Source organism: Anomaloglossus baeobatrachus, chromosome 12 (genome assembly GCF_048569485.1).
Source record: "Anomaloglossus baeobatrachus isolate aAnoBae1 chromosome 12, aAnoBae1.hap1, whole genome shotgun sequence".
Lineage (NCBI taxonomy): Eukaryota > Metazoa > Chordata > Amphibia > Anura > Aromobatidae > Anomaloglossus > Anomaloglossus baeobatrachus.
In genome coordinates, this window is record NC_134364.1 from 20,283,164 (window position 1) to 20,295,669 (window position 12,506).

The 12,506-nt window shown below is 46.8% G+C and overlaps 1 protein-coding gene across 1 annotated transcript in view; it reads right to left on the reverse strand.

Moving 5' to 3' along the window:
- Positions 1–12,506, reverse strand: part of DLK1 (delta like non-canonical Notch ligand 1) — a 53,881-nt gene that overhangs the window by 19,505 nt on the left and 21,870 nt on the right. Inside the window, exon 7 of the mRNA XM_075330642.1 lies at positions 8,088–8,229. Within this exon, the coding sequence (XP_075186757.1) occupies positions 8,088–8,229 (142 nt within the window). The remainder of the gene's footprint in view (positions 1–8,087; positions 8,230–12,506) is intronic.

Sequence of the window (12,506 nt, forward strand, 5' to 3'; positions counted from 1 at the left end):
TGGAGTGAAACATGCCTAGCCTGTGCAGCCCCACAGCACAAGCTACAAGCCACAAGCCACAGCACCAGTGCCTCTTTATCCCGTAGTGGAAAGAAGAGCAAAATGCTCCAGACCCGACTAGAAACCCAGTCAGTTTTTCACGTTACCTGAACCAAATACAGGTCTCCTACAGAAGCACTTGGTTGGACATGGAAGGTTTGTGTAGAGTTAAAATGTCTCCCGAACTGTATGCCAAACTCACTGCCCACCTGACAGGACATGCTCCGGACGATACCCGTAATGTGGAATCGGGCCAAGACTTCATGATAAGACTCAGTCTCTTCTGCGCCCAGGAGCAAAGAACTAAGGGCACAATGGGACCAGTGCATCAAGGTCCTGTGCAGAATGTCAGCTTATTTTACTACAGATTGATGCAGTCATTCGCAAATGAAGGGCTGGACTTACAAGCGGGTGCAATACGTCGCCTGATGGTAAGATCCTTCATGGATGGAATACATGCACCTCTGGCAGAAAGATTGAAAGCGTGCTGCCCAGAATGGAGGAACATGGAAGACATAGATCTTCTAGTCAACAAAGCAAGTGGCTTAGAAACCGACGCAAAGGATAAAAGGAGCAACAAGAAAGTTGTCATAGCAGCAGTGGACGGCCAGCCAGAAGGTACAAGAAAGAAGGCTCCGACCTGCTACTATTGTGGAGTCAGAGGACGTGATCAGAGACTGTAGAAAGAAGAAGAGGGACACTCAAAACCGACCCGAGAGTCAGGAGGAGAAGACTGCCTGACTTGCGGCAGCACGGGATAGGGATGCCAGAGGTCCATTTATACATGTCCCCCTTCACATTGGCAACAAGGAAATAAGAGCTTTGGTGGACTCAGGAGCCTCACGCTCCTGAACCCCAGGAACCTAGTGCCTGAAGGATCCATCTCATCTGAAGCTACTGTAGTATCCGGATTTGATGGACAAGCCCAGATAATCCCAATAACACATCCACTGAAGGTGAAACTGGGACCACACATGTTCGTGTCTAAATTCTTAGTGTCCCCCCTGGGTGGAGATGCCCTAGTGGGAGCCGATCTACTATCAAGACTACAAGCTCAGATTGTCTACAATGAAGATGGATCTGCTATCCTGCAAATTCCAAAAGATATCCCAGAAGAAGTCCTGTGCACTCTCCAGATGATAGAAGATCAACCAGAATCTGATGTTACACGTGAAGTAAACACGGATCCAATACTTCTACAAGTTCCTGCAAAACTCTGGTCCACATAAAAAACTGACCTCGGGCACACTACCCGTGCCCACAGTAAAAGTTTCAGTCAAGCCTGGAATTACGCCACCGCAGCTGAGACAATCCCCCCTCCCGCTACCTCTCGCAGTACATCTACCAGTACGTGGATGATTTACTACTGTGCTTCCCTAGTGAAGAGAAATGCTTACCTTTCTGGCAGAAGTAGGATGCAAAGCAAGCAGAGATAAATGCAGACGGTGGATTCCCAATGCGTCACTACTCATGCAACCGCTGTATGATTGCACAAAGAATGTTCCTTTTTCCCTTACAGAAGAAGCTTGACAAAACTTTCAAAAGCTCAAGGAACTAGTGATTGATGCATCTGCTCTGGCACTACCAAACTATGATCTCACCTTTAATCTGTTCGTAACAGAGCTTCAAGGATTTGCCGTAGGAGTACTCACCCAGAAGACGGACAAACATCACATAATCGGGTACTACTCCTCTCAACTTGACGACGTCACAAAAGCAGCACCAACCTGTGTCCGTGCCGTTACAGCAGTTTCAAATATACTGCAGAAAGCATCTGAAATCTCACTCGATTTCCCGACTACCATCCTTACCAGCCATGACATCTATGCTGTTCTCAATCAAGTGCAGTTGAAACACCTCTCCATGGCAAGACAGGTCAGACTCCAGTGCACGCTGTTGCTACCCCCAAACATCTCATTTGCTCGAGTTACAAGTCTAAACCTTGCTGATCTGCTGATCTTTACAAGTTTAGAAGGGGGGACAGAAGAGAGGACAGAAGAGAGTGACAAACGTACCAGTGCACCATTTGATCATGATTGTCAGGAACTCATTGAACATGAGGCAAAGCCCCTGCACAATATACAGGCAACACCGCTTACAAATCCAGACTTTGAACTTTTTGTGGATGGTAGCAGATACGCTGATGAAGCAGGCAAGTTCCACACCGGATTTGCAGTAGTGACTCTATATGCAGTCTTAGCCAAACAACCGCTACCTCCACGCATATCTGCTCAAGAAGCAGAACTTCTTGCCCTCATCTGGGCAATTGAGTTTCTGGAAGAACGAACAGCGAACATCTACACGGACTCAGCCTATGCACACGGCATTGTGCACGATTTTGGCACTATCTGGCAGACAAGAGGATTCCTGACAGCAACAGGAAATCCCATCAGGCATGGAGCTTCAGTGAAGAAACTAATGGAAGTAGCCTTGATACCAAAACAGCTAGCAATCATAAAGGTTGCTGCCCACACCAAGGCTCAAACACCCGAGGCAAGGGGAAATCGCTTGGCCGACCAAACAGCAAAACAAGCAGCCTTACTCCCTTTGAAGGAGACGGAAACAGTGTCAACGACGGAGGAAGAAATGCAGAACCTCTTTGAGACACAAGAAAACGCCTCTGAGGAAGAAAAGGCCGGATGGCGGGCCAAGGGGGCAGAAAAGGTGGAGGGGATTTGGCGCTTAAACGGACTTCCCGTCCTGCCACACAGTTGGTTCCCTGCCATTTTCCAAGTACTCCACTATCCCACACACGGTAGCACAAACTCAATCATGAACCAGATGCAACCATATTGGATAGCCCCCGGCTTCAGACAATACGCCTCCCAGAGAATAAAGGATTGTCACATCTGTCAACAACACAATCCAGGCCAGCTAACTAAATCCCTGCAAAGACACATGCCAAAGACGTTTGCCCCATTTCAAAGAGTATAAATAGACTATATACAGTTGCCAAAACATGGCATCTACGAGTTTGTACTTGTCTGTGTAGACCTCTTCTCAGGATGGCCAGAGGCCTACCCTGTCAGTTCAGCCACAGCCCGAATTACAGCAAAGAAATTGGCCTGTGAGCTGGTGCCTCAGTTTGGACTCCCTGAAGTCATAGAGTCAGACCGAGGTACTCATTTCACTGGACAAGTTTTTCAGAACACCTGTGCCCTGTTAGGCATGCAGTCAGCCTTACACACGCCTTACCACCCACAATCATCAGGGAAAGTGGAAAGGTTAAATGGCACTCTAAAGCTCAAACTAGCCAAGGCAGTGGAGGAGACTGGTAGACCATGGACAGAATGTCTCCCCATAGCTCTTTACTCTGTAAGGACCACCCCGCAGGGAAAGCACAGGCTCTCACCATTTGAAATACTCTTTGGTAGTGCACCCAGATTAGGATGCTACTTCCCGCAGGAGTTACACCTGCAATGTGATAGCCTAACATCTTATGTTGTTTCCCTGCAGAACAGACTAACTGAAACCCACCAAAGGGTCTACTCTTCTCTACCTGATCCTGATGCCATTCCAGGAACCCACTCTCTAAAGCCTGGTGACTGGGTCTACCTAAAGAAGCACGTGAGAAAGACCCTTGAGCCACGATTCGATGGGCCTTTGACTGTCCAGCTGACCACTCCAACCTCCGTCAAACTTGAGGGGAGATCGACATGGGTCCATGCCAGCCACTGCAAGAAGGCCTAATACTGCTGATAAGTATTTCTATGTGTACTCCCTTTTTGGGGCCTTCTACACCACGGCAGAATTCATTTGAGACCCATCATGAAGTGTTAGCTGAAAAACTTGAGATCACAGACTGCTGGATATGTACACACGCACTTGTGACAGCCTCTTCCATGCCATACTTAGCCATACCAGTCCCAATAAACAAAGTGTTTCAATGGGGAGGCTGTTACAACAGACTATCAGTGTTCCAAGTGTTACTCTGTTTACTAGTTGCTTATGTAGTGTTCAAGTTGCTAATGGCTTTGTTTTCCCGCTGCTTGAAGCAATGTAGATACAATGATTATTCAGCACCCGTAAGAAATCACTAATATGCCTTTTTTCTCTTCTCTACTCTTTCCTCTAGAAATCACCTTGGCGTATCATGATGAGACTCCTATCGAGAGGCATGCAGGCAGGCCTGGGTGACGGATGTGAGACGACACTCCCTGAGCACACCCGCGGCTCAGAAAGTATCTGGAGGCTAGCCTGCTTTCTCTTTAGTCCAAAGCTTCTCGATGGCCCCCTGTCCATCAATCACGCCAATAGGGGGGATTGTGAGGAAAGAGTTAACCTTTTTCACTGACTTAGAAAATAATAGAAATTCATTCTCCCTGACAAGACCGAACCAGACTTATTTGCGTAATAAACTGTGAGACCAACTTCAAGGACGCAGAATGTTTTGACTTAGAGACGACTGAAAAACATCTTGTTATTGGAGTATAAGTCATTATATTAATTTCTCTTGCTGGGAATATGTAATTCACGCCTTTAATGAATATGTATGTTGCATAGTTACGCCCTAATCAACTTTGTATAACTTTGTAATGTAAACAATACCAATACACTTTCTATTCGGAGCCGCACATCTCCAGTCTTATGTGTATAACGGCGTTCGCTTGTTTTCATTGAGACGGAGTAGCAGAGGGGGGGTCACCGGTACCTTCTCTGCATTCGGACATCGCTGGCAACAGCTGTGACCGTTAGGTCAACCTAACAAAATCTAGCCTATAAGAGCCCAGTCTTATCACCATTCCTGAAGACCCCAATGGTCTGAATGGAGAGCTCAGGGGAATAAGAAGTAGGACTGTCTATTGCCCGGGTAGACCCTTGCTACATGCTACCAATCTAGGACCTGCGGATCCGATTGTCAAGACATAGCCGAACCTGGATTATAACACTACATGGACTTCAGCATCGAATACTCTCAAATTAAAGCTGAGAATATGCACTTCAAAACATACGAATTACTAACTATATTGAATATGTTTTGGTAAACAGGTAAAATGCAAATATTTGTGTCACTGTCCAAATATTTCTGGACCTGACTGTATGTATTTGAATAATATGGAAAGGTTTATCTGTAGATCTAGATAAAGATTATCAGAGCTCTTCATTATCTTATATAAACCACCTCCAGTTTCCCCGGTGCGCGGCTCTGGCTCAAAGATCAGTCAGGGATATTTTTAGCGATTTAGAAGGACAGTAGACATTTTAATTGGATCTGAATTGCAAATGTCTGAGTAACTAATGAGACAAGCAGAACAGTGGTCCCTAGATCAGGAGACAGCTGGTTGTGTTTTTATATTAATGTTATCAACACATCCTGCTGAGTCCTCCAGCATGTAGAACATTAAGGCCACATCCTGGAGATTCATGAACCTGGCAAACATTTTCTTGGACACGTTCTAAAATGATAATCACAGCACTGAAGTCTTGTGCTGACGGTGGAGGCAGCAGGGAGGTTGTTTGTGGCAATATTCCTATTCACTTCTACTAATGCACTAGAATCTTAAGGTGTCAAATATCTCATGCGTCAGAGATAAAGATTTATCAAACTTTACTTTTTCTTTGCTGAAGAGACAAGGCATAAAATCTGGTTATCATTATATGTTTGATATGATGCCACCCTGTATAGTACCTATATAACTGTACCTAGTGTGGTAAAGTCCTCATCTCCTCCTTACCCAGCTATTGTACTTCTTCCTCTGGAATACAAGTTGCATTTACACCGGTGATAATGCTACTGTCACGGGTGACAAACAATCTTGTGGTTTCTGGCAATAGAAGGTCACAGTGTTTGGCAGCACAGAATGCTCCTTGACTTTATATTGTTCCTGCTGTTAGCATTCATTGTTTTAGGCCCGTTTCACACGTCAGTGAGAAAGACAGACGTTCTTCACTGACGTGTAAAACATGCACAAGTCCCCCCGTGTGCCGTGATTCACGGCACACGTGGGTTGTCTATGTGCGATCCAGGCTCCGTTCTCCGTGGTCCGTGATTGCATATAGAGATTAACTCACCTCTGCCCGCTCCCGCTCTCCATGGTGCTGAACGCTCCCGCGGTGCAGCATGCGGCCGGCGCTGACCCCCCGCAGCAGCTGCTTCCGGGTCGGTTGTGTCGTGCATTCATGAATATGCACGACAGTAATGAGCCGGCTCAGAAGCAGCAGGCAGAACAGGCTGCAGAGAGCGTCGCTGGAGCCGGGTGAGTAAAAATGATTTTTATTTTATATGCACATTTTTTTCTGGCACGTGTTTCACGGATCACACCACTGCGTGGTCCATGGAACATCAGTGATGCCAGAAAAAAATGGACATGTCTCCGTGCGGCAATCACGCACACGCGGGTACGCCGCACGGAGACAAGGTCAGTGAAAAATCACTGATGTGTGAGCAGACCCATTGATTATAATGGGTCTGCGTATGTCAGTGATTCTGGTAGGTAGAAAAAAAAGCACAAACGTACCAGAATCATTGACATGTGAAACAGGCCTTGGGTAGCTTTCCTGCTGGTTTTCATCTCTTCCTCTCCTTCCATCAGCTGCTGATTATCAGTATTCTCCATGTGTTTAAATACTCCCATCTTCCCTGGACTGGTGCTGGTGATATTATTCAATTCATTCAACTCTGTTTGCAAGCAGGTGGCTTGTACTCATCTGTGGTATCATGGCTGAAACTTTGCTGAACTTTTACCTGACTCATCTGTGGATAAGTACCGGTAGTTCACGCATTTTTTCCCTGTGTGTCCTCCTTGTGTCTTTAGTGTTTAGTTGGGTTGACAAAGCTCATCCCACCTGTTCCCTATTTAGGGCCCGACACTAGGGATAGCTAGGGTCAGGTATCCTGCTCGGCGCATAGCTGGGGAACCTATCTAGGGTGGGAAGGGGCTCCGGGGACCAGTACTAGGTTTGGTCAAGGGTCACCTTTTCCCCTTCCCTAGACACAGGGTTTTCGCTTCATTTCCCTTTCGCCATTTGCTTGGTTCGTCCCTGTACATAGTGTGAAAGCTTATTGCTACATCACTGACACTTTGTTTTAGGCCTGCGCCACACATCCGTGCCTCCGGTACGTGTTTGTCATTTTTTACACGTCCCGGCGGCACGGAGACACTTTAACCAATGCTACCCTATTGTAGCAGGCACACACACGTAAAACCACACGGAACGTGTGTCCGTGTGCGTTTGTACGTGTGTGCGATTTTCAAAGCGCTGACATGTCAGTGTTTTCTCCGGCAGCACGGGTGTCACACGGCCCGCACCCGTACCACACGGGTGTAGTGTGGATGCGGTCCCGTGTGACACGCGCCGGAGAAAACACACATGTCAGTGAAAAAAAAAACAAAACATTTACTCACCTTCTCCAGCCCTCCTGTCTCTGCCGCTGCTGCCTCTTGCTGCCGACCGCCGCTCATTATTCTCATTGAATATTCACTTCACTGCCTGGCAGCGGCAGCAGCGGGGAGACGGGAGGGCTGGAGACCGAGGATCAGCACCACGGACAGCAGCGCGGACATCAGGAAGGACCAGGTGAGTATAATAATTACTGATTCTACGTGTGCTATCGCGGATAGCACACGTAGAACACACGTGTCACGCACGTACCAGAGACACGTACTTACCTGCACGCAACACGCAGGGAAAATACGTGTCTCTCGGCACGTGCGTGAATTTCACGTGAGTGTGGCAGAGGCCTCAAGGCATGCAAAAGCTAGCTTTGTTTTAAGAAGCCGAAATGTTCAAATGATTTAAAGGAATTTTTATCTTGTACGTCTGTGCATTACATAGGCAGCGCATTGGCTTCAATATCATGTACTACTTGATTTTACCTGTGGGGGTCGCTACAGGAAAAAGAAACACTTGCTGGCAGGTTTCCCCCGCTATCAGTGTGATTTTAATGTGAATTTGTTCCTATTAATATTTTATCGTCATGACACGGTCTTGTATGGTATAAACCTGCAGGTTATGTATATGGACATCTCAGGCCTCGGAGATTCCTCTACAATTTTGTGGAGTAACCCTCATAATCTACGTATTTTAATTTAGAAGTGATCACTTACCCTATTGTATTGCAGGGTCCCCTTTTAACCAAGCAGTTTTTTCCTGTAAATCCTGGGGCACATAGGCAGATATATCCGCCATCACCTGTTTCGATGCAGGTTGAGTTACTGGAACAGGGCACTGCAGCGCATGGATGCACATCTGTAGGGAAAATGCACGTGTTACATCTCTACTACCCTACAGTGCAGTGCTCCAGTTACATTAAGCATTAGGCACAAGTGATGCAAGCAGGTCGCAGATGTCATACAACCTCAGCGTACATGTTATACAAGCAAAGCAGACATCACCATAGTTTGTGTGACGTGGCTAAGAGCAGACGACACGCATAGTGTGCACCAGACACACTAAGATAAGAAGTGAATAAAAATGATATACAAAGCACACAAATCACATTATATAAACATGTCAGTAAAGCAGCATCATTGCTTACCACAAGTCTCCAACAAGCTCTGTCCCCATCAGAGAACTCTGCCCACTAACAGTGCCAACCCATTCCAACAGACTTCTAAAAATACCTCTATGAAGGGCCCCCACCACTCCTTTAAGCCCCTTTGCAGCTGCGCTATCTGCACAAACTGTACGGTATGTCCATCCTGAGCCGGAGAGAAGATACAGGGGAGCAGTCACGCTCCAGCCCTGTAACATAAGAGTCTGTCTGCCACATGCAAAATCCCCTACATATGAAGATTAGAAATGACACGAGGTGGGTCAGTCCCGTTATAAGGTTTACATTGTGATCCAAGACCTTAGATTCACATCTATCACATACTTTGTTTCACCCCTTACATGTCACAAATGGCAAGCTTTGTTCTGTATCTGTCCCCAAGGGCAGGTCAGGAATAACTCAAAATATACATTTCACTCATTACATAAAAAATGTAATGTATACAACAAATCCTAGGCAGAAAAAGAAAAAGTATAAATTTACAGTCTGAACTGCAGGTGGCGCTGGTGTCACAGTTTTTCTTTTTTTTTTCACCAATATGGTTTTGTAAACGGTGGAATATGAGATGTTTTCTAGTGATGAGCAGGCACTACCATGCTCAGGTACTGATACTCGTAACAAGTGATGAGCGGGCGCCGGGCACTACCATGCTCGGGTTCTCGGTACTCATAACTAGTGATGAGTGGGCACTACAATGCTCAGGTACTGATACTCGTAACAAGTGATGAGCGGGCGCCGGGCACTACCATGCTCAGGTACTGATACTCGTAACAAGTGATGAGCGGGCGCCGGGCACTACCATGCTCGGGTTCTCGGTACTCATAACTAGTGATGAGTGGGCACTACAATGCTCAGGTGCTCAGTACTCTTAACTAGTGATGAGTGGGCACTACCATGCTTGGGTGCTGAGTACTTGTAACTAGTGATGAGCGGGCACTACCATGCTCAGGTACTGATACTCGTAACAAGTGATGAGCGGGCGCCGGGCACTACCATGCTCGGGTTCTCGGTACTCATAACTAGTGATGAGTGGGCACTACAATGCTCAGGTGCTCAGTACTCTTAACTAGTGATGAGTGGGCACTACCATGCTTGGGTGCTCAGTACTCTTAACTAGTGATGAGCGGGCACTACCATGCTCAGGTGCTCAGTACTCTTAACTAGTGATGAGTGGGCACTACCATGCTTGGGTGCTGAGTACTTGTAACTAGTGATGAGCGGGCACTACCATGCTCGGGTGCTGAGTACTTGTAACTAGTGATGAGCGGGCACTACCATGTTCGGGTGCTGAGTACTTGTAACTAGTGATGAGCGGGCACTACCATGCTCGGGTGCTGAGTACTTGTAACTAGTGATGAGCGGGCACTACCATGTTCGGGTGCTGAGTACTTGTAACTAGTGATGAGTGGGCACTACCATGCTCTGGTGCTGAGTACTTGTAACTAGTGATGAGCGGGCACTACCATGCTCGGGTGCTCAGTACTTGTAACTAGTGATGAGCGGGCACTATCATGCTCAGTACTCTTAACTAGTGATGAGTGGGCACTACCATGCTCGGGTGCTCAGTACTTGTAACTAGTGATGAGTGGGCACTACCATGCTCGGGTGCTGAGTACTTGTAACTAGTGATGAGCGGGCACTACCATGCTCAGGTGCTCAGTACTCATAACTAGTGATGAGCGAGCACTACCATGCTCAGGTGCATGGTATTCATAATTAGTGATGAGTGGGCACTACCATGCTCAGGTGCTCAGTACTCATAACTAGTGATGAGCGAGCACTACCATGCTCAGGTGCGTGGTATTCATAATTAGTGATGAGTGTGCACTACCATACTCAGGTGCTCAGTACTTGTAACTAGTGATGAGCGGGCACTACCATGCTCGGGTGCTCAGTACTGGTAACTAGTGATGAGTGGGCACTACCATGCTCAGGTGCTCAGTACTGGTAACTAGTGATGAGTGGGCACTACCATGCTCGGGTACTCAGTAGTCATAACTAGTGATGAGCGAGCACTACCATGCTCAGGTGCGTGGTATTCGTAACTAGTGATGAGCGGGCACTACCATGCTCGGGTACTCAGTACTGGTAACTAGTGATGAGCGGGCACTACCATGCTCGGGTTCTCAGTACTCGTAACTAGTGATGAGCGGGCACTACCATGCTCGGGTACTCAGTAGTCATAACTAGTGATGAGCGGACTCTACCATGCTCGGGTACTCAGTAGTGATAACTAGTGATGAGCGGACACTACCATGCTCGGGTACTCAGTAGTCATAACTAGTGATGAGCAAGGACTACTATGCTCGGTATTCATATTGAGTAATCGGACGCTCGGACGGGCTTCACTTGTGTACAGAGTATAATGAAAGTCAATGAGAAACTCAACCAATTTTCTTGAAGATCTTTTTAAAAAATGCTGGAGTTCCCCATTGACTTCCATTAGACTCGGTACACCAGTTGAGCCTGTCCGAGAGTCCGATTGCTGGTTTAGAGTCCGGAGCACCTCAGTATGGTAGTACTCACTCATCACTATTGATTTATCATGAAGTTCATGCATAGAGGGTTGTTTTTTTTGTATTTGTAATCAGTTGATCAATGAGACCTGATAATTAGGTTAGCTAGCTATTAAAAATATGTAACACTCAATTAAAAGGGTCTGAGTTTTACCACTCTTCGGCTTTTGGTGTCATGAAATTCCACATCATTTTGCAGTTCTGTGCTTGGAGCAACTCTTTCTGGTTTATCCAATTGGTGGATTAACAGGTATTTGTTTTAGAAATCAGTAGAATATGAATGATTAGGTGATGTGCCTGCGGCTGGCGGTTGGGCATGAGCGGCGCCCATTGCATTTATTGTTTATGGGACCAATGGAGGACAACGCTCGGCTAGCTTCATCAGCCATCTCTTTTTGGACAATGACATTAGATAGCTATTGTCAAAATGTGACCTCAAAAGTAAAAGCAAAGACCCCATTACACATTATTTATCGGACAAACAATTGTTTGGCAGGCAGCTATCTCTCCCATCTCCTCCATACTCAGGAAAGCTCCAGTGTTACCTATGAGAGAGATTCCACTAGACTCCCCTAATGGTAGCTTTTCTCCCACCATTCAATCTGTCAGGGGAGAGTCAGGACACCCCCTTATACTCTAGACTTTAAGCCAATACCGTCCAAGTCATTTTTTATTTAGTATGTGGCCTTAAACTATGACTGTAGTGACAGCGCCAGTGCCGAGAGTCCGCTCTTTTCAAAAGGGTGACAAAGGGAATCCCCTATCCTGTAGATATAGAAGTCGCCATCTGTAGGGTAACATTTATCTGCTGTCCTTTACTCGCGATCCTCGTTGCACTGCCTGGAATATAGAGGGGGGGCTCGTACCTGGAGATTTCTATTAGTTTGTATAAATTGCAGAACAAGCAGACTAAGCAATTTTCAGTGACTAAGGCCTCTTTCACACGTTCGTGAAAATCACGCACGTTTTTCACGGACGTGTCAAAGGTGCGTTTTGCCCTCCGTGAGCCATATTTATGGCACATGTGTGTTTTCCGTGATAACACACGGAGAACGGGAACTTTCTGCTCACCTGTCCTAGGCGTCGCTGTCCACGGTGCTGATCTTCGGTCTCCGGTCCTGCCGACTCCCCACTGCTGCAGCTTCCGGCCGCAGTGAAGTGAATATTCAATGAGCATAATGAGCAGCGGTCGGAAGCAAGTGACAGCAGCGGCAAAGACAGGAGGGCAGGAGAAGGTGAGTAAAGTTTTTTGTATTTTTTCCTCAAACACGTGTGTTTTCTCCGGCGCGTGTCACACGGAACACCTCCGTGTGGTCCGTTTGCGTTCCGTGTGACACCTGTGATGCCAGAGAAAAACGGACATGTTGATGTGTGGAGCACACGGACACACGTATGCTCCACACGTACACACGGTCCATGGTATAACACACACGTGAGTGCAAACCCATTGATTTTAA